Genomic DNA, 18,850 nt, shown 5'->3' with positions numbered 1-18,850 from the left:
GGTACATGGACTGCAGCTACTATTTCAACCCTTCAAGATGCTTCATCTGATTCAAGCACAAAGAGCACGATATCAGGGGGGACAGTACGACTGACTGTGCACTTTTTCCTCTTTACAGTGTGCCTTATGCAGTGCTTTGAGTATAAGTGAATGTGTGGCTGTGTTTTTCTGCTCCCTTGTAAATTGCTACTCTAAGAGGGTATGGATAATTATTCCCTCTGGACAGACAAGCAGCAGCGAGAATGAAATTCTGGCCAGTGGGACTTTAAACCAATTAGAAGTACAACTATTACTAAATTACAACAGGCACACATCGGGTGGTGGTGGTAGGGGGAGGCACTATGCTCCGTGCATTTATCTGTACTTCACAAAGCAGGAAGGCTGTCAAAAGCAGCATGATTATGAGCATCCATGCACAACTTAAAAAATAAATTAAATGAAAAATTGGAAGTACATCTAAAGAAAGGCATATAGTGGTTTGCAGCTTTGTAAAGTGGTTAATCTCTTCCTGTAATCAAAGAAACAACTTTAGGTGTTTATAAAGACAGAACTGAAACTGAGGCGATAAAACCCCCCCAGCAAAAACAGAGGAGGCAATAAAATAAAAAAAATTAAAAAAACAAAACAGCAGAGAACAAAAGCAGAGGATTGAGAAAGGAATGTGCAAGCTTTCTCTCCTCTTTATAGAGTTCTGTCTCTTTGTAATTTTGGTTTCTCTCATGTTGGACATCAAACGACAAAGTGTTTTTTGTTTTTTTTTGCCTCTTTCCCAATTTTGTGTACTCTGTAATTATTAATCAGTCTCGTTGCACGACTGCCTTCCGGACTCAGACAGACACAAAGGATATGTGGGGAGACTGAGATGGAAAAAAGAGAAAAAAAAGAGGAAAAGAGAGAGGAAGATGGAAAAATGGATGTCACAGAAATAGCAAGTTTTTTTTAAAACTTCCAAGAGGAGAGCGTAGAGAGAGAGAGAGGGAGAAAAGAATTGGGTGTGTGTCTCGCTTGAGAGACAACTGAGCCTGCGCGTGCGTGCGCGCTCACGTGCGTGTACAGAGGCCTTTGTTCATGAGCCACAATCCCAAACTCTCTGTGTGACTGACAACTCTACTCAAGGAGTGCACTATGAGTAAGTTGGAGCTGGCTGCTGGGCCTATACCTCAGAGAATACACAGGAAGAAAAAAAAGTGACTGTAGCTAACTTCAAGTATGTGACAGATTGAAACATATTATGCTCTTAAGCTGAGGAGAGCAGGTGAACGCTTGGCCTCTTCGGGGAATCTCGGGAGCATAACTGTGTGTGTGTGTGTGTGTGTGTGTGTGCACGTGTGAACGTGTGTGGTCACTACAGCGGTAGACAGCGTGTCACCATCAATAACAGAGCAACGAGGGTGAGATGAGAGGACAGCGAAAAAGGAGTCAAGGAGGCCTGGCAGAGAGAAATGGAGAGGGAAAGGGAAGGAGAGGGGTGCCAGCGCCAGGGCGGCCTGTTGGCTTTAAATGGATCTCTGGTCAGAAAAGTGGAAGGAGAGGAGGCTCAAATTAAAGATGTGCCTTCGCTAAAGAGGAAGTCCTCTTATCCCTCAATCCTTAAACAGCTGTTTAAAGGGGAGGAAGAGAGGGCGGCAAAGAGAGAAGAGTGTTTGTGTACTAGAGAGGGTGAAGGAGCTTCCGCCATCCAGCCGCCTGGCAGACAGGAGGGGTGCGGGGATGCCGGCATATTCCGGACTCCTCTGACCACACGGTGCCACGTGCCGCCTGTGTGAGTGCGCGAGCACATGGCGGATACACAATGAAGTTACTGTATATAGGCTCACGCATGCAGTTGACACAAAAGCACCCGCTGACGTCTGTGCACAAAGACGAAACTCTTAATTGCTTATGCAAATATTCTTTTCATGTAAGCAAGAGCATTTAAGAATTGTATGGGCTGTGATGTGGGTGGAGCAGCACATGGAAAAGACTGACAAACAGACCAGAATGCACGCTTGCATGTGGATGCCGCTGGTCTCTAGCATAAAAAGCCAGAGAGTCAGTGTGAGTGTGTGTTTGTGTGTGTGTGTGTGTGTGAGAGAGAGAGCCAAGTGCATGTGAGTGCCTCCACATCTGCGTCTGTGAGCTCATCCAAACGGAATGATAACGAATCCACAGACACATCAAAGGGGCTCGGAGAAAAGAAGCGAGAGCACATAAAAAGAGAGAAAATGCAAAACTGAAATATTCAGCGCCCTCTGAAGAAAAAATAAAACAGGCTTGGTTTTCATCTGCATCCCCAGAGAAAGAGAAAGGGAGAGAGAGTGGGAAAAAAAAAGAAGAAGACAGAAACAGACACAGAATAAGAGACAGACCACAAATAAGTGAACACAAAAGAGAGATAGCACAAGGGCAAGAAAATATTAAAGGCAGAAAGGGTAGAAAAGAGGGAATAGAAAACAGAGCATCGTCGAGCTGGATGGCTTTAAAGCCAACCTACAGTTCTGGCCTTGTTTATGAGCAGCATTTCACTTTAATAAATTAAACAAAAAAACAGCCACAAACGTAAAGAGCACAGCCCTCCGCCTACAGTGGCATCTACACATGTAGTCGTCCGCGTGCCTGCAGGGAACAGCTGCCTCGGTAGCATCTTTAAAGACATGACTGTTGACCTTTATTTTTTTAATTTAAGCCCCAACCTTCTAGCAGTTTGCCAAACCCCAAAGATTTTGTGGCAAAACGATGAATCAAAGATGCAACAACTAAGTTGAATAATCAAAAGAACAACAAGCGGTTGCTCAAAGGCAACCGCTTTCCAGTTTTTCTCAGTCAAGCTGAATATGAATTTGTGGAGCAAAAATAAGACACATCAATTGGCCAGTGGAGATGCTACATTTTGAATATATTTCAGTATTTTCTGATATATCTTAGACCAGATCAGTCACAGAAATACGCGACAATGCAATAACTAAGTAGCTGATTTCCACATCTCGGAGAAGTTGCAAAGGGAATCGCTTTGGAGTGCTTTGCTCGAGAACTAGAAGGATATGACATCTGACATGATGACATTTCAAACTTTGCTGTGAAGTTTATGCTCTCGCATAATCCCTGGAGAAGAAGAAGAAGAAGAAAAACGACTTTACCTCACACTAGTTAGTGAGTCGTACCTCAAAAACACCTAAACACCAATAAGGAGAGAGAATAATGAATCTGGTGCAACACACACTGGCAGTAGCAGTATGTAGGTGGATAAACATGGTGGGTGGGACGGAGCAAAAAGACAAAGAACAATATATGTTTGTCATTGTTCAAACCAGCTCTGGAGCTCACTCAGTTCCAAGGCGTTAAAGAAAAAGTTGTTCCCTCCAAACAACTTGTCGCTTTAGTGTAGCGCAGACACGCCGAGGGAAGGCTGTTATTTGTGCTCTCTATACATCCGATTCAAACTACAGCAACAAAAAACCAAATGGAGCAATTTTTTAATAAAAGTTTGAGATAAATCTAGGAAAATGTTGTTCTAAGTTGGTTTTCCTGTCTCTGCTGTTGCCTTAAAATGCTATTTGGCTTTACAAATTATGCAGACTACAATGGAAACATGCTAAATCAACTAGGCACAAGTCCCTAAAGTGAGACTACTGTATTTACATATCCCAAACATAATGCAGTGGAAGATGAAGTTGAGTGAAACAATGAAAGCCCTGAAGACAATCCGTGCAGTCTGAACCATCAGCTCTAAGCGAGCCTGCTGGTCTAAATTCAGACTCTCAGCGCAGATTTGGAAGAAAACCAGCTTCGCGTAGAAATGCCAAGCTTGGTTTCGAGTGACGACCGTGAAAGCAGAGAAAACCAATTAAAAATCATTAAAGCAGGATATTAAAATGTAAGACCATTAAGTGATGGGGTGATTAAATATGACAAATAACAGCTGAATAACAAATAACCAGAATTACTGCTCATTTTTATTCATTATCTACTTTACTAATTCAGTATTCAGAAATAGGAGGAAATACTGGTTAGACTGACTCAGTTATATCCTTGCAGTGCTATCTGATCATTACAAGCTTGAATAATAAACATACAAATAAGTATTCATTTAAAAAAAATCTATCAAAATCTATTTAAAGGACAGAATATTCATTTTGTCAAATCTGTGGTATTGAACTGATTCTTAACCCATTCCCAACTCCCCCTTTCAAAGTAGTTATCATGGGAGTCAATATTGAGCCCCACTGAAGCTTCTCAATATTCAGAATCCATACCTCCACCTGCTCCTCCTGCACCTGAACATTAACCGTGCTGCTGGATGGCCCCTGCTTGGCTACCTCTGGTCCCTCTCAGGACCCCATCCCTATTTCCCTCCATCCCTCCTGTCATGGGAGAGGAATGCTGAGAAAGATAAGACCACTTCAAAGACACACCCAGTTGTAGAAAAAGTGTGCGCACACACACACTAGCATGAAAGAAGGCATTGGATGAATCCTTTATCTTTAAGAGTAGAAGGACATGCATGAGGGACCCTATCTCATGCATGCATATGGGTATGCACAAGGTGAACAATGACACGCAGCCAGAAGGAAACACACATTGCCAAGAGCTGATTAGAGAATAAACAGTGAAAAAAGGCGACGTTTCCCCCCCCCCCGAAAAAGAAGAAAAAAAAATCAACATTAGTAGGGAAGCGACAAACTTTAAACTAGAGATGGATTGTTAAATAAATCAAAGACTGAAACATCATATTAATGATGCCGCGTGTGAAACTGGATAGCCGCTCACAGTCAAGTGCTACTTCAGCCACTCCAAAGTGTAAATAATCAGAGAGACAAAACCAAAGTTTGCACCACGCCTTAGTAAAGATGTGGTTTTGTTTAACGCAGCTGGGATACAAGTTCTAGGAAGGGCGGCATGAAAAATAAAACGATGCCTGCGTCTCAGAGAGAAAAGAAACGCCATAATCTACAACCTTTTTCTTTTTCTCTACTCTAAAAATTTGAGTGGTTTTCTATTTTCCCCAAATTGTGATTTGGAGGTCGTTGTTGCAAAGCAGGCAAGCTGTTCCCCAGATGAGCTCCCTCCTCTCTTTACTACCCCATCCACAACCACCACTATCTGTGGTGTATCTCTCCATCTCCATGCTAATGCCCTGTAATGATCTGAGGCACGTTGGGATGAAAAAAAAGGAGAGAAACTTGTTCCCAGCGCAGCTTTGTAGTGCTTTCTGTTGTTGTTGCCATAGTAACACAGACCAGGAACTCAAACTGACACAGCAATGCTTATTTGCATGACAGGACAAGAAGATCATATTCTTCTTAGACTTTGAATGGGTATCACTTACTTATGCTACATATGAATAATCAGATCCATTAAAAATGCACAACCAGCAGTCGCATCAACTTATTAAGAAAAAAATATAAATTTGTGGATTTTTTAAATATTTTTTTTTATATAGGCAAAGACTGTTAATAATAAATCTATGTTCACATAGTCTGCATGGATCATTGTGCATGCATTATACAGATGCATGTATCGCAGAGTATCTGAAGGAGGAGGTTTCTTGAGCAGTTCTATTTGTTTAATTTTATCATTCATCCTCCAATCTTCACACACACACACACACACACACACACACACACACACACACACACACACACACACACACACACACACACACCTGCGTGCGGTCTTGCTTTGACTTTGAAGTTCTGCTGGATCGCCTTTAAAGGCCGTCAGTGTTGCCACGGCAGCAGGCAGGTAGCAGACATCAGGCTGCTCAGTGTGTTCGAGAAAGTGTGTGCGTGTGTATGCAGCCTGAGTATTTAATTAGCTAAGAGCCCAACGGGCCACTTGCTGTTTTCAGTGTTTAAACGAGGGAATGACTGGCTCGTTACTGATACTAACAACAAGGATAATTTATGCACAAACGGATCCGTCTGCTGTGTTTAAGGACGTTCTCTGTAGCTGGGCTGACAATGACAAGCAAACAATAAGAAAACACAACCATCAGTGTCCCCTTATGATATTTACACCGATATTTACTAAATGCTAGAAAAATGTGTTTTTTTGTTGCATCATGGTGACTGAAAGAAAGGAAGAGGAGTAACAACCATACAATCTTTTCCTCAAACAGCCACAGTGTTATTGTTAGTGTTTGTCTAAGACCACTTTGACCATAGAAGAAGAACCCTGGAAGACCTTTGGGTTTCTATTATGCTACAACAAACAGCTAAAACCCACTCGGGGTGAGTGATGGCACTGTGACGAGCTTGGGCCATGTATAGCTGGAACTGGAGCTACAGTTGCTGAATAGGCCGAGCCGGCGCTCTGTTTAATTGTGCAGAACATGATCTAGTCTTGCCACAGAAACTATAATCTGCTTGTGGCCAAGTAATATGGCCCTGTATGGGATTAATTACCCAGTGGAATGTACTGACTGGCTCGCTGGTTGGTTTGCTGATTGTCTGCAGTCTGCTGAAGTCGAGCATTTCAACATATGCAGCTCTGGATAGAAGAGAGTGTTGAAGCTAAAGGAGTTAGTGTTGGATGTGGCATTTAGAGTAGATTACATGTTATTTTTTATCCATTCCTTTAATAATATTTTCCTCTATAGTAGGCATTCTGAAACATTGTAGCTACAAGTTTAATTAACAACACTATTTAGGTGTGGCTACATTCCATTTAGGTAAAGCTGTTTCATTGCCCTGCATTTGTGCACTACAATAACTTCTTGAACCACGCAATGTATGTGAGCAATCATTATTGGAAACAGTTAAATCTGCACTTTCAACGCTCAACACAACTGCCTCGAAGCAGGAGCTGCAGCAGTATATCATGCTGAAAACATAGTGAATGTGTTTGCAAAGCGTTGTGTATTTAACAATCAGACAGGCCCAAAGAAACACTGACATTCTTCCCCTTCAGACATCCTTCGCCACCATTCGATTGCGTGTCCTTAAAAGTTGTCACAGCAGTTGTCTGAATGTGTTGCAGACACATTAATGAAATGCACATGCTTAAGACTCCATATGTCTTTGAGCTTCTTTGTGCAGCTCACTGAAAACTTGATTGTTGTGGACCACGGGGCTCCACAATCTTTGTATATGTGCCTTAGACCAAACATACCAACAACATAGCATTATTAATGTTATTAATACTTCTCATCTTATCCTTCATTGAATCCTCATCCTTGCTGGATGTCGTCACTTAGTCAAAATGTTTGACACTTTTCCACAGATGCTGGAGAATATGGCTCATCTTGGACATCTTTTTAATACTGATCGCCTTTCATACTTCATACATACTTCTTTTTTCTTTTTTTTTTAAACTTGAGCCACAGTGAGTTTTACTTTTTACTTTTCTTTCTTAACCACTTTTAATCCAGAGGAAGCACTTAATCCAATGCCTATTTTGTGTCTGCACTAATTTTTTGAACATTTCTAAAGAGATATTAGTGACTGAGGACCAGTCTGGATGGCAGAAAGGGTTGAGGGCGCACATACGCATAGGTCTTCCTTCTGGCGACAAAGATGGAGAGAACTAAACAATCCAAAAGTGTATTTACCCTTCACTAGAGTGACACTGACAATGTTCATTAATCGTATGAGTATGTCTGAGTGAAGCAATCATGTATATAAATGACAGAATATGGTTACTTTAACAGATTTCACAATTGAGCAATGATGGGTATCTCACTGACTTAAAAAGAGCATATTTATTGTTAAATACTGTGTTACAGGCCACCCTCACTTACTCCTGTGGGAAATATATGGCTTTTTAGTTTATTCAAAACAGCTGTATGCTGCATCTGGAAACAGGACTGATGAGAATCATGAGACTGAATTGAAACAAATTGCTGAATGATGGTAGTAAGCTGAGTGGAGGCTGAGGAAAAGTGAATTAAACAAGAACTGTTGGTGGATTCACCGCACGTCATTACTTTGCCATTTTATCAATTGTTGATATCAAATATTGATCAGTGTAGCGTTCATGTTTTTTAATTTTCTTGACTCAATGTGCATCACCCCATAACACTCTTTAATATTAACCAATACCCAGGCTGTTTCTCGTCCATTAAATATCAGCCGTATGATTGTGTCAAAGTCGACAGTTTTGTTTATCAGCTTTCATTACTATAGAGACTACTCGGTTTATACAATAGGATTAGATTTGCCAGTTTTCATCAAGTCATCGCAAACACCAGTCACATGTGAAGCTCTGAGACTTTCAAGGCTCTCAACTCAGTACTAGTTTCAGTTATGAGAAGAGATCAAAGAGAGCGCGCAAGGGTTGACTTGTTAAAGCCAAACTCCGCCTTAAAACAGAATTCATACACGCTGTTTTTATGATCAAAGACTCAAAGTCAGTAGACATAAACAACTCCTTTTAATAAAGTCTGAAGCCACAAAATCGAGGCCCAAATCTGTGATATTAATGACTCTTAAAAAAAAAAAAAAATCATGCTTGCTAACATTAGACATGTTGGAAACTTTGCTGCCGGTTTCAGTACAGATAGTGATAATGCACCGTGACTCTCCATGTACCTGCCACAACGGCAATGTGACAACGTCAGAATATGACTGGGTTGGTTCTGTATTGTGTTTGTGCCTGAAAATCTGCCTGATCGTCCTTTTACTCCTCATTCTGTTGGATTTTGGAAAGACATCTGATGCTGAAATGCTGATGAAGTATCTTAAACAGACTAAATAATTATCAATGGAGTCTAAAGCATAGACCCAGGATGTAATTACCCATGAAACGTCTTTAATTCAACACAACTCTCTGTTTAGCCTTTTCCCATCATACCTGAGTGCTTCTTCCAGTTTGGCTATCTTCCTTTTAGCCTCTGCCTTTTCCTTCTCTGCCTCAGTTTGAAGTGCCAAAACCTTAGACAGATAGAGAGGGAGAGAGAGAGGAAGAGGGAGCGAGGATGAGAGTATAGGAGGAACAGAGAGAGAGGTGCGAGTGAGTGCAAAAGCAGACACCATCAAACATCACTCAAGGAAACTCTTCTGCCTGTGACCTTGTGCATCTGGTCTCATCTCTTCTATCACCCCATCAAAAGTAGCTGAGCCCATCCCGCCTGCCTTAGAGGGCCTCTCAATCTGAATCTATGGCAGCCATATGGGACCTTCTCATGTCCAGATACCATACCACAGTCTCCTTCTTGTGTATCCTTTAGCACTCCTCGGGAGCGGAGCGAGGAATCTTTCCAGAGTAAACAAAAAGGAAAATGAACAACGGACTTGTCTGTCTTTCATTCCCCCGTCACCTCGTGAAGCAAACAAAGAAGAGGAAAAAAGAAAGAAATACACACACACACACACCAAAAGCAATCCACTGAGGGAAGCTTAATTTAAATCCTCCTTGACCCCAAATAAAGAACACACATGCCTGCTAAGTTTTTGCAGGTGTATCACTCACAGGCAGCCAGATGTGTATGCCAGCCTGCCACCAAGATGTGGCACTTTGAAGATGACCCAGCTGCAGTGTGGAGCTTAAACCTGATCTTTACCTATGAAGTCTGGCCTGGCCTAGTCTGGTCCAGCTCAGATCATTAACAATAGCCTTTGTACTTTATGCTTTATGGCTGCTCTATGGCTTTAAAAGGGGTCTCTCAAAGGAGAGGGGGTAATCAAGCACAGGCCTGGGTACAGAGACAGTGCATACTTCAGACAGACACCCCCCCCCCCCCCCCCCCCCCCCGCCCCCAAAAAAAAGTTCATTTCAATTTGCTTCTAACTTGTTTCTTATTTTTACAACTTAATAATTCTTGTTCTAAATTACCAACTTACCATCCTGCCTTCCTTTGTGCCAGCCTAACATCTACCTGTTAACTGAGGCTTTTAGGATTTTACAAGAGCAGAGAACCATGAGGAACATGCGGCTCCAAGCTTTGATCTCCACTAATCACTTTGTTCAGGGGTGGTTTTGATATAATGACAGGAGGTTACTGAGCTTGGCAGATGGATTTTTCCTTATGGAACAGGAACACACTACCTTTTTCTCACAGCTGATCAGCAGTTCATCTTTTTCCTGCTGAAATTTCATCTCTTGATCCTGAAAGGAAGCAGAGTCGAATCAATAGGTCAGAGAGAGCTGCTAATGACAAGCACTTTTAAAGCTCGTAGTGTTGCAGTGACGAAAGAGAGGTTTAAAATGAGCGTCGCCACCCGAATCATATCATACCCTGACTTGTTGGTGTCTTCGATGTTCACTGTCCTCGAGCTGCTGTTTGATCTGAGCCACAGTTTTCTCTAAATCTGCCATCACCTCAGAGGCCTGCAATAGAGAGTGGAGAGATTTGCTAAAAGTTGTGTGTTATTAATCAGTCAGCAGCAAAATTTAGCAGGCCGAGGGAGATACGTGTGAGTGTGTTGTGGTAATGTGAACCTTAGCAGCGGAGAGAGCATGCTCATGGTGCAAGTGGCTCAAGTCGGTCTCGTACTTGACTTGGAGCTTCTGCGTGGCCTGCTCATGCTGCTCGCTCAGCTCCTCCTTCTCCTTCTGCAGGATCATAATCCTGTGAAAAGCTAACAGCTTGACTCAGACTTCACGAAAGAGTTTCACACATACAGATCCGTTTCTATTCATACACCATTTTTACTGTCCATCCGCTGCACACTAGCAATAGATTACATAAAGCTTTCTTAAGATGTGAAGAAGACATTTAAATTAAAAAGCACATGGCAGTAAAACCTAGTCATGAAAAGCTGGTTAGTGTTGAAAAGCTTTCAATATTAGCACTAGCTACTCTTCTCCTCTTTATCTTTCAATCCACCCCTATACCACACGCCAAACAGGTTCATACCGTCTGTTGGCCTCCTGGAGTTCAGTGCTGATAGATGCAATGTGGATCTCCAGCTCAGCTTTCTCCTGTGTCACTTTCTGACGCAGCGTGTTGCCCTTCTCCCCTTCTGCTGACTGCTGTTTCACCCGGAGCTCGAGCTCTCTCATCGTTTGCTCCTGGACACACAAGTTGTTACGAAATCAAACAGCTTGAACCGCCAAGGGCGTCAGCACGGGAAAATGAGCATAAGTCAGAGGATTGCATGCTCCACAGAAATCAGGTCACTGATATGAACATATCGAAGCTAACATGTGGCTAACGGTGCAGCTGAATGATCCTCTCACTTCACTCATTGACAATAAATGATAATTACTCCAAAAATGTGTAATACTATTACATGCTAATAAAATTTGTAGCTGAAAATCCTTCCCTGCTCCACATGGCAAACTTTTAGAAGACCCCTTTGTAAGAGAAAAGACGAGATAAACTTTACTGTCATGTAAGCATACGAAGACTCAAGTTAAAAACAAACAAAAAAAACAACTCAGATGCACATGTTTCTAGTCAGCTGTTGTTCCCCTGTTACATTCTGGCTACTGTTTAAACTTATTACCCAAATTGAGACATAAGAATAAACTCATAGTGATACCAGCTGAAAATGTAAAAGTTAATGAATGCTTCCATAATAGCAAACTGCACAGGCCGCATTTTCTTTCTACAATTCCAGTAACAGACAATAATCAGTTGTTAGATGGGTCAGTGTGTGAAAATTGCCTGATATTACTGGCAATTTCAAAGTCTAGCCACATCTCTTAAATTACTGACATTTAACGCTGGTGGCAGTAAAGTGCTGGTACATCAACATAGGGCATCATAAAAAGCCTATAACTTCATCGATTTAAATATCTGAACATGGTGATCCTGCATCAGATCAAATGACTCCAGCATACACAATGACAGCGTTGAGGTATTTCAGTCTCTTTTCCACTGTCAAAAACTTGATCAAGATTCAGACTTTCAGAAGACAATGATCAAAGTCCAGCGTAAACAGACAGCTTCTTCCTACACTGTTTTGATTAAAAAGAACTTCCCTTCCCTGCCTACTGTCCATCAACATGCACATATGTGTCTTCGTGTGTGTGTATGTACACATGACAGCGTGGAATGCAGTGTAGGCGGGCCGATAAAGGCGATGACGGGGCGCTGATTAAAGACGGAGCGTGCTAGTTGATCTAGATGATGACAGAAGATTGCGATGACTGAAGGTGGAGTGACGGGAAAGGCAGGGAATGGTGCGTTTGAAAAGAGTATGCGAGCTGCGCCCGGCAAGGCTGCTGAGAGAGACCTTTGTCTTTGTGTTAGCAGTGTAGGCCGTTAAGAAAAGGAACAAGGAGTCTGTGTTGTTCTGGGACGCATGCTGACACTTAGCTTTCTGGCAGGAGATGAGAAGACACGTCTCCATACTGAAGCCTGACTCGGCACACCTGGACCCTCAGTGGGGCCAAAATATGTCCCCTAATTAGGTGTTTTAGAAGGAGAATGACTTTGTGTGAAGTGCAGACTAAACTAGATTATGAGCTACGCTCCTCTTCGAAGATTTTGAAATGATTAAGCCTTTGAAGAGGGGGGGGAAAACAAAACAAAATATGTAAGCTGTGACAAAAAAAGTCATAAAAAGTGATGGACGACCTTTCACAATATTTGTATCTGAACTACAGCCAGCAACTGGAAGGCAGCCTGTATCATCACTCGTCTCCTGAGGCCACGCATATTGTGCTTCAAATTCTAATAATAGAATTTGGTTAGACTTACAAAAGTCCTCATAAAAACATCACTATTATACATATATAGAATAAGCAAACACTATTAAAGGAAGAGGATAGAGTAAGGGGGAAATAGTAAGCTTGAGGAATAAGTGTCCAGCAAATGTTTTTTTAAAAGGTTTAGTGCCATCTTCAGAAACCAGTTATTCTGTATTTGTCTAAAACAGTGTTACTAATTATATCCTATATATAGGAAAAGCCCATTCAATCAGTGGAATATCAGCAGTGGAGACAATGTGGCACTGCTACAAATGCATCTCTATCTTTACTTGGTTTGGACGTGCACGGACTACTGTTAAAAGCTTGGCTGGTGCAGATAGCAGCTTGTCTTTATTTTCAAACACCTACTCAGTCACTTCTACCTGTTCTGCCCTGCGCAGAGATAAGAGCCAAAAACAACATCCGAAGTATCTTTTTGTGATACTTCTGTTGGAGAGAAACTCCACAAGGCAGCGGTGGGCAGATGAACAGTCTTTATTTCATTTGTTATTAAGCTGCATCCAGTCTGCTGTATTTGAAGGGAATGAATCATCGACTTGAGGTTGTCCTGGATTGCTTGTGTTGCGTGTGATGTGAGCAAACTTTTCATATTGTGTCCTGGATATAAACTTAGGATCTACATCTCTTCGGCACAGTGGTGCAGTGGTTTCCAAACACATTAATGTTAGGTTAACTGGTGCCAGGCAGTCAGCCTAGGGCCCATAAAAGGATCTCTGGCTCTCAGGCCAATTTCATGAAGCCTGCTTCTGATTGTTTGGTGTGGCAGTGTTCACCCTGTTCGTCTTTGTACAAAGGTAGCAGATACCGGTCCTCCTGATAGATTAAGGAACTTCTATGACCCTGTCCAGCTACCCTAGAGTAACTGTCTTTCTCCTGGAATTGCCTCCATGCCGGGGAGACATAGAACTTCCTGGCAATGGCACATGTGTGCCGTAACAAGCACAGGCCTAGGTACAGAAGATTGAAAGATGTTGGACTACCACTGTAACCTCCGTATGGTCCAAGCATTGTCTACCTCTAGTATTGGTGGCTGGTGCTCAGGAGGTAGAGCAGGTCATCTACTAACTGGAAGGTTGGTGGTTCGATCTCTGGCTGCTACAGTCTGCATGCCAAAGTATCCGAGATATGCTCTTGGGGTTCACCAAGAGCGTTCACTGGCATCGTGGACTCAATTTGGACCATTGTCTTTGATTGTTCGATAGAAAGCACAGGTAGGAAAAGCATAGGAAAAAGTGCTTGTATAAATGTGTGACTGATGCATGTTGTATAAAGTGCTGTGAGCACTACAGTTGAGTAGAAAAGTGCTATATAAGAATCAGTCCATTTACCAGCAGTGACACCCACAACAGCCAAATGCACAACTAGTGCATGGTGATCCTGCATCAGATCAAAAAGTGTTACTCTGATTTCTTCGAGCAGTGTATTTAGTAGAGGAGTAGCACTGACCACAAACAACTACAATGTGATTTGCTGCACAAAAGCACATGTTCAGCATTACTGGAGCTCACTTCTATTTAATGAGGAGTGTGGACTGAAAGGAAGATTCATCTGGATATTGAAAGACTCAAGAAAGTCAACATGGGGCAAAATGAGGCAACTCCAGCTCTAAAGGATCAAGCACAGAGACAGCAATCGCTGACAAAAAGGTGCTGTACCAACTCACCTGAGATAAAGACTACCTTCAACACATATCCTCAGCGTGTGTTTGTGAATAGCCCAACACTACAGGAGGACAGCAGCTGTTACAGTGACAAGGGGCCTTTCCCCCCAATTTCTTGGACCTTGTCTGGCCTTAATTTTTTTTTTTTTTTTTAAATGGGGGGGGGGGGGGGGGGGTGGTGTAAATCAACCATGAACCATTCAGTATTTGCAGCCTCTTAAATGTGGCCCTGTTGACAGACTAAGGCCAGAGGCAGCGTGTGTGTATGGCAACACATGAACACTGATACTGATAGAAACTGTATTTATGAAACACGTGCATTCAACTGGCCTCTGGTGTTGATGGTCCCAGCTAATGAAATGTGCATAGTCCCACTTAAACCAAAGTCCTTTCATAAGACTTCAAAGAAAGTGCAGCTTTGGGAGGTGTGTACGCATGTGTGCACGCACATCTTCAAGCACAATCATGGCAATGGGTAAGATTTAATACATACTTGGATCAAAGACCTTTTTAAAGATGACAGGCACAAGATATGAGAGTCATTCTTGGCCAGAGGTTAGAGAATGTCTCCTTTCATTTCAGCCACTGAGTGTTGTGGGTCCCTTTTTTCCCCCCTGATTAGCCATGCGACAGATGTATACATTTAGAACTAACTGAGGAAAGACTTTTTAGCAGAAGTAAATCTAGTCGCAGAGAATCCTGTTTGTTCCAGTGAAAGGTGGTGCTGAGCATAGAAAATAATCTGCCTACACTAAGCGTTTGAACACTTGCATCCCCTGCTGCTCTTTAGGATGAATCTCTGAAAGCTGCTCACACTATCTTAAGTATAAGTCGTGATCACAGACAGATGGAACAAACATGTGCATACAAAAATAAATAATAAAAAAAGTAAGGGAAAACACGACAAGTCAGGTAGTTAAAGTCGATTTACACAAACACTCACTGTGTAACTGATGGACACAAAAATGTGAGTAAGTTAACCCAGAATAAAATACTAAATATGTTGTGTTTTATATGCTCATCATGTGAGTTTTACACTACTGTGCAAGTCTTGAGCCACTCCTCCTTTCTTCGCATTTTGCTTCCAAGAAGCCTGCTTGCATGCCCAAACCCATGGCCACACTCTAAAGTCGGTAACTTTTGTGTATTTTCATTTCTTCATTTGAACACAATAACACACTTTAGTTTCCAATAAGTTTATTGATTGGTTTGGAAAGTTTTTATATTTGATTAGATATTTGAGTTTAGGGTTCAGTGGTTTTGATGTTCTTCTTTGGTATTTAGTTTATTAACAAACTAGCCTGTACTGCATGGTTTTTGTGGTTTATGATTGTGTTTTGTTTAGTTACCCCTCGTGTGTCATAGTGATGTGATCAGCCATCATATATACCCTTGTGTGTCATTTCCTGTTTAGGTCAGTTATGTTTGTTTGGGCAGTTGTTTGGTTTGTTAAGTTTGCAGTTCTTTGCCTGAGTTAAGTTTTGTTTCTTTGACCTCTTTTATGAGCTCAACATTTATTACTTTTGTAAATATAATTTTTAGGGTTAAATAAATGGAAACCCTATTTTTCTAATAATTCCTAGGACTCCTCCTACCCAACTCAGCCCATCACACTGGCCTTTTAAAGTATTTCTTTGGCATCTGATGCTTATTTTCAGTGCAGTCGCCATTCCTGACCCATTTTTGGAGGAATGTTTTTTTTCTGGTTCTTAAAGTCACTTAACACTGACCTACAAATCATTAAAGTATTAAAAAAAAAAGCACCTAACTCAATGGATGATCCAGTGTCGCGTCTACACATAACTGACAACTTAGCAAAAGAACAACAGTATCTTTAGGTCCTTTATTTACTTGCTGCCAGTCACACCATTTGTTTCCATTTCTTTAGTTAGTGGGAAAAAAAGAGGAAACTGGACAAGCAGTGGACAAAAGAAGTGTCAGGCCTTAAAAACTGTCCAAAGCAGGTGAACGGTATCTGAAAGTCATGTCAGCCAAGACCTGACAAAGGACCTGAGAGATGTATCTGACCCTTCATCTTATCTATCTACTGTTAACTGAACCTTCATCAGAAGTGGTCTCTGTGAAAGGGTGGCTGACAAAAAGCTATTCTGAAGGAAGGGAGACAGACAGAAATGGCTGAGATTTGCCAAATTCCAGAAAAGTGTCTGAAAATCAGTAGTAACAGGTCTTGTGGAGTGATGAAGCCATAAAAATAAAAATAAAAAATAAATAAAAATCAGTTATAAGTATGTATGGACAAGGTCAGGAGAGAGGTTTTCACAGCCATATGTAAAACATGGTGTAGATTCTGTATTTCAGCCCTAGTGTTGGGGATCTTGTCAAATCTGATGTAAATATGAATCAAGAAAAGTACAGTCAGATTTTGATCCATCATACAATATTATATGATTGGCAACAACTTCCTTTTTTTTGTTATGACAGTGACACCAAATACACTGCCAATGCAGTAAAGGGATATCTAAATTGAAAAACACTGAGCTTTCTCCAGAGCCTGGACCTCAACATTATTGAAGCAGTGTGCAATCATCTTGACAGAGAACAAAAAAGGCAGCCAACATGCGAAAAAGAGCTTTGACTGTCCTTCAAGAAGCCTGGAGAACTATTCCTGAAGACAACTTAAAGAAATGACAGGAAAGCTGCTTTAGATAGTTCAGGCTGTGGTGAAGAACACAGGTGCTCATCCCAAATATTGTCTTTCAGTCTTGTTAGAATTGTACAAGCTCTGTTTTTGTCCTATATACCGTATATTCATTTATGTTTGCACGTTACAATACATATTTGTGGCTCAAAACCTTTGCACAACACTGCATCTGTAAATCCACGGGACCACTGGTTAAGTGGGAGTCTTCCAGCACATCTGCTACTTTGGTATGTGCAGCAACACAAGGTCCAACATAAATCAGGGTGTGGAGATTAATAATTCAATGTCAGAAAATCACATCATTGGTCTCAGCAGACACAACACACAGCAGCTGCAACAAAAAACACCAACAGACTGAGTGCTAACACAACATTTCAAAGAAGCTGCTCCAGAAAATTATTTTTTGTCTGAAAGTGTGCAGAGCAATTGATCCTCAACACCTCAAATCTACAGCCAGAGGCAGATGGTGTTGTTTTTCCTTTCATTTAACTTGTAAAAAGATGACTTAAATAAATAAATAAAATGATGATGAAGTCGTCTATATCAATCTGAGCTACTGTAGCATCTTACGCATCTCATGTCAACAGTGTTATAAAATGTGACACATGCATTTCAGGAATAAAACATGAAATGGTTGCTTAACTATAAAAGTAGAAAGAAGATACGAGGCAGTGTCGCACACTTGACTGATGAGCTGCTGTGATCAGACATCCAAGCATGTGTAGTATTGAACTGGGTGTCATTGCATACAGTTTAATAAGAGTAACACAGCAACTATGGGTGAGTAACACCCACATGTTTCATCAACATACTGTTTGTGCACATAGTACACAGATTAACAGAAAGCCAGAAAAAAAAAACAGCTAACAATATTAGTAAGATTAATCTTTGCTGCTGTATTAATGCAGTAAAGCTGACACATACACACACATCCAGACTCACACATGCCTGTTCAGGGCTCGCAAAATCGCTAGCCCGACGTCCCGGGGCTAGCGATTTTTCCAGTCGGGCTACCAAAATCTATCTCAGCCCTGCCCGTCGGGCTATCATAGGAAGGAAAAAATATATGTCAATGCTTTTGCATTCTTTCGGAAATGTAGCTGGGTAATTATCTCATTGGCATCGGTGAGCCACTGTCAATATGTGACATATTGAAATCGCGTTTGAATTTGCGCTTGTTTTTTGCTTTCACTTTGCAAATGTCCAGGTGCCTTCTTTTGGCGCACCAAGTCACTCGGGTCAGAACATGGGGTGCCACCATCATCCCACTTCTGACACCAATGTGGCGAGCTCAGACAACGAGGAGACGGAGGTGTCGTTTGGTCTTGCTTCCCGTGAGCTAGCCAGGGAGCACAGCCGTTTATTGACATCTGCAGAAGAACACTGCCGCTAGCTAACTGCTCAGCGCGGCAACCGCACAGCAACAACAACAACAACACACAGGGCGCCCTCTGACCCCGGAAGGACACACCGTCGCAGCGAGAGGGCGTCACCCGTCACTATGGCAACATAAACAAAACATAACTGTACAAACAGAACCCCGAACAGCCCTGGCCCGCTACAATATGCTGCTGAGAATATAGCCCAGAAGAAGCGTATAGTATAGCTTTTATTTTGGAAAGAGCCATTTCTCTGTAATAAACTCTCTTTTCCAAAGATGAGTGTTTCCTCAATCAGATACAGGTGTTACCGCGCCAGATCCGCGGCCCCGAACCGTAGTAAGGAAACCTCTGGCAGTTACTTGAAGGTTCCGTAACTGACTCGTAGCCGGCAACAGCTTACTATACAGGTCAACTCCGCTAGCAAAAAGATAGAAGGAGGCGTAGGAAACTGCTTCACCGAACTTTATTTCTTCTCTAAGGCACGAACACCGCGTACAGTGGCTGAAACAGTTTACTCACAGCGAGCATCGCCACACAACTCTGGCTGTCGAGGGAGTTATTATATTCCTT

At 41.8% G+C, this 18,850-nt stretch overlaps 1 protein-coding gene across 9 annotated transcripts in view; it reads right to left on the bottom strand.

Annotated features, from left to right (window-relative positions):
- Nucleotides 1-18,850, bottom strand: part of cep112 (centrosomal protein 112) — a 144,566-nt gene that overhangs the window by 82,369 nt on the left and 43,347 nt on the right. For all 9 annotated transcript variants that reach the window (XR_003272234.1, XR_003272235.1, XR_003272236.1 and 6 more), the window contains 5 exons: nucleotides 10,775-10,929; nucleotides 10,357-10,486; nucleotides 10,153-10,245; nucleotides 9,964-10,023; nucleotides 8,770-8,849 (listed from right to left, as the gene is read on the bottom strand). Coding sequence is in view for 6 of the 9 variants with exons in the window: in XM_026165046.1 (XP_026020831.1) it covers nucleotides 8,770-8,849; nucleotides 9,964-10,023; nucleotides 10,153-10,245; nucleotides 10,357-10,486; nucleotides 10,775-10,929 (518 nt within the window). In the remaining 3 variants the exon portion in view is untranslated. The remainder of the gene's footprint in view (nucleotides 1-8,769; nucleotides 8,850-9,963; nucleotides 10,024-10,152; nucleotides 10,246-10,356; nucleotides 10,487-10,774; nucleotides 10,930-18,850) is intronic.

Source organism: Astatotilapia calliptera, chromosome 4 (genome assembly GCF_900246225.1).
Source record: "Astatotilapia calliptera chromosome 4, fAstCal1.2, whole genome shotgun sequence".
Lineage (NCBI taxonomy): Eukaryota > Metazoa > Chordata > Actinopteri > Cichliformes > Cichlidae > Astatotilapia > Astatotilapia calliptera.
This window is presented reverse-complemented; position numbering and strand designations above follow the sequence as displayed.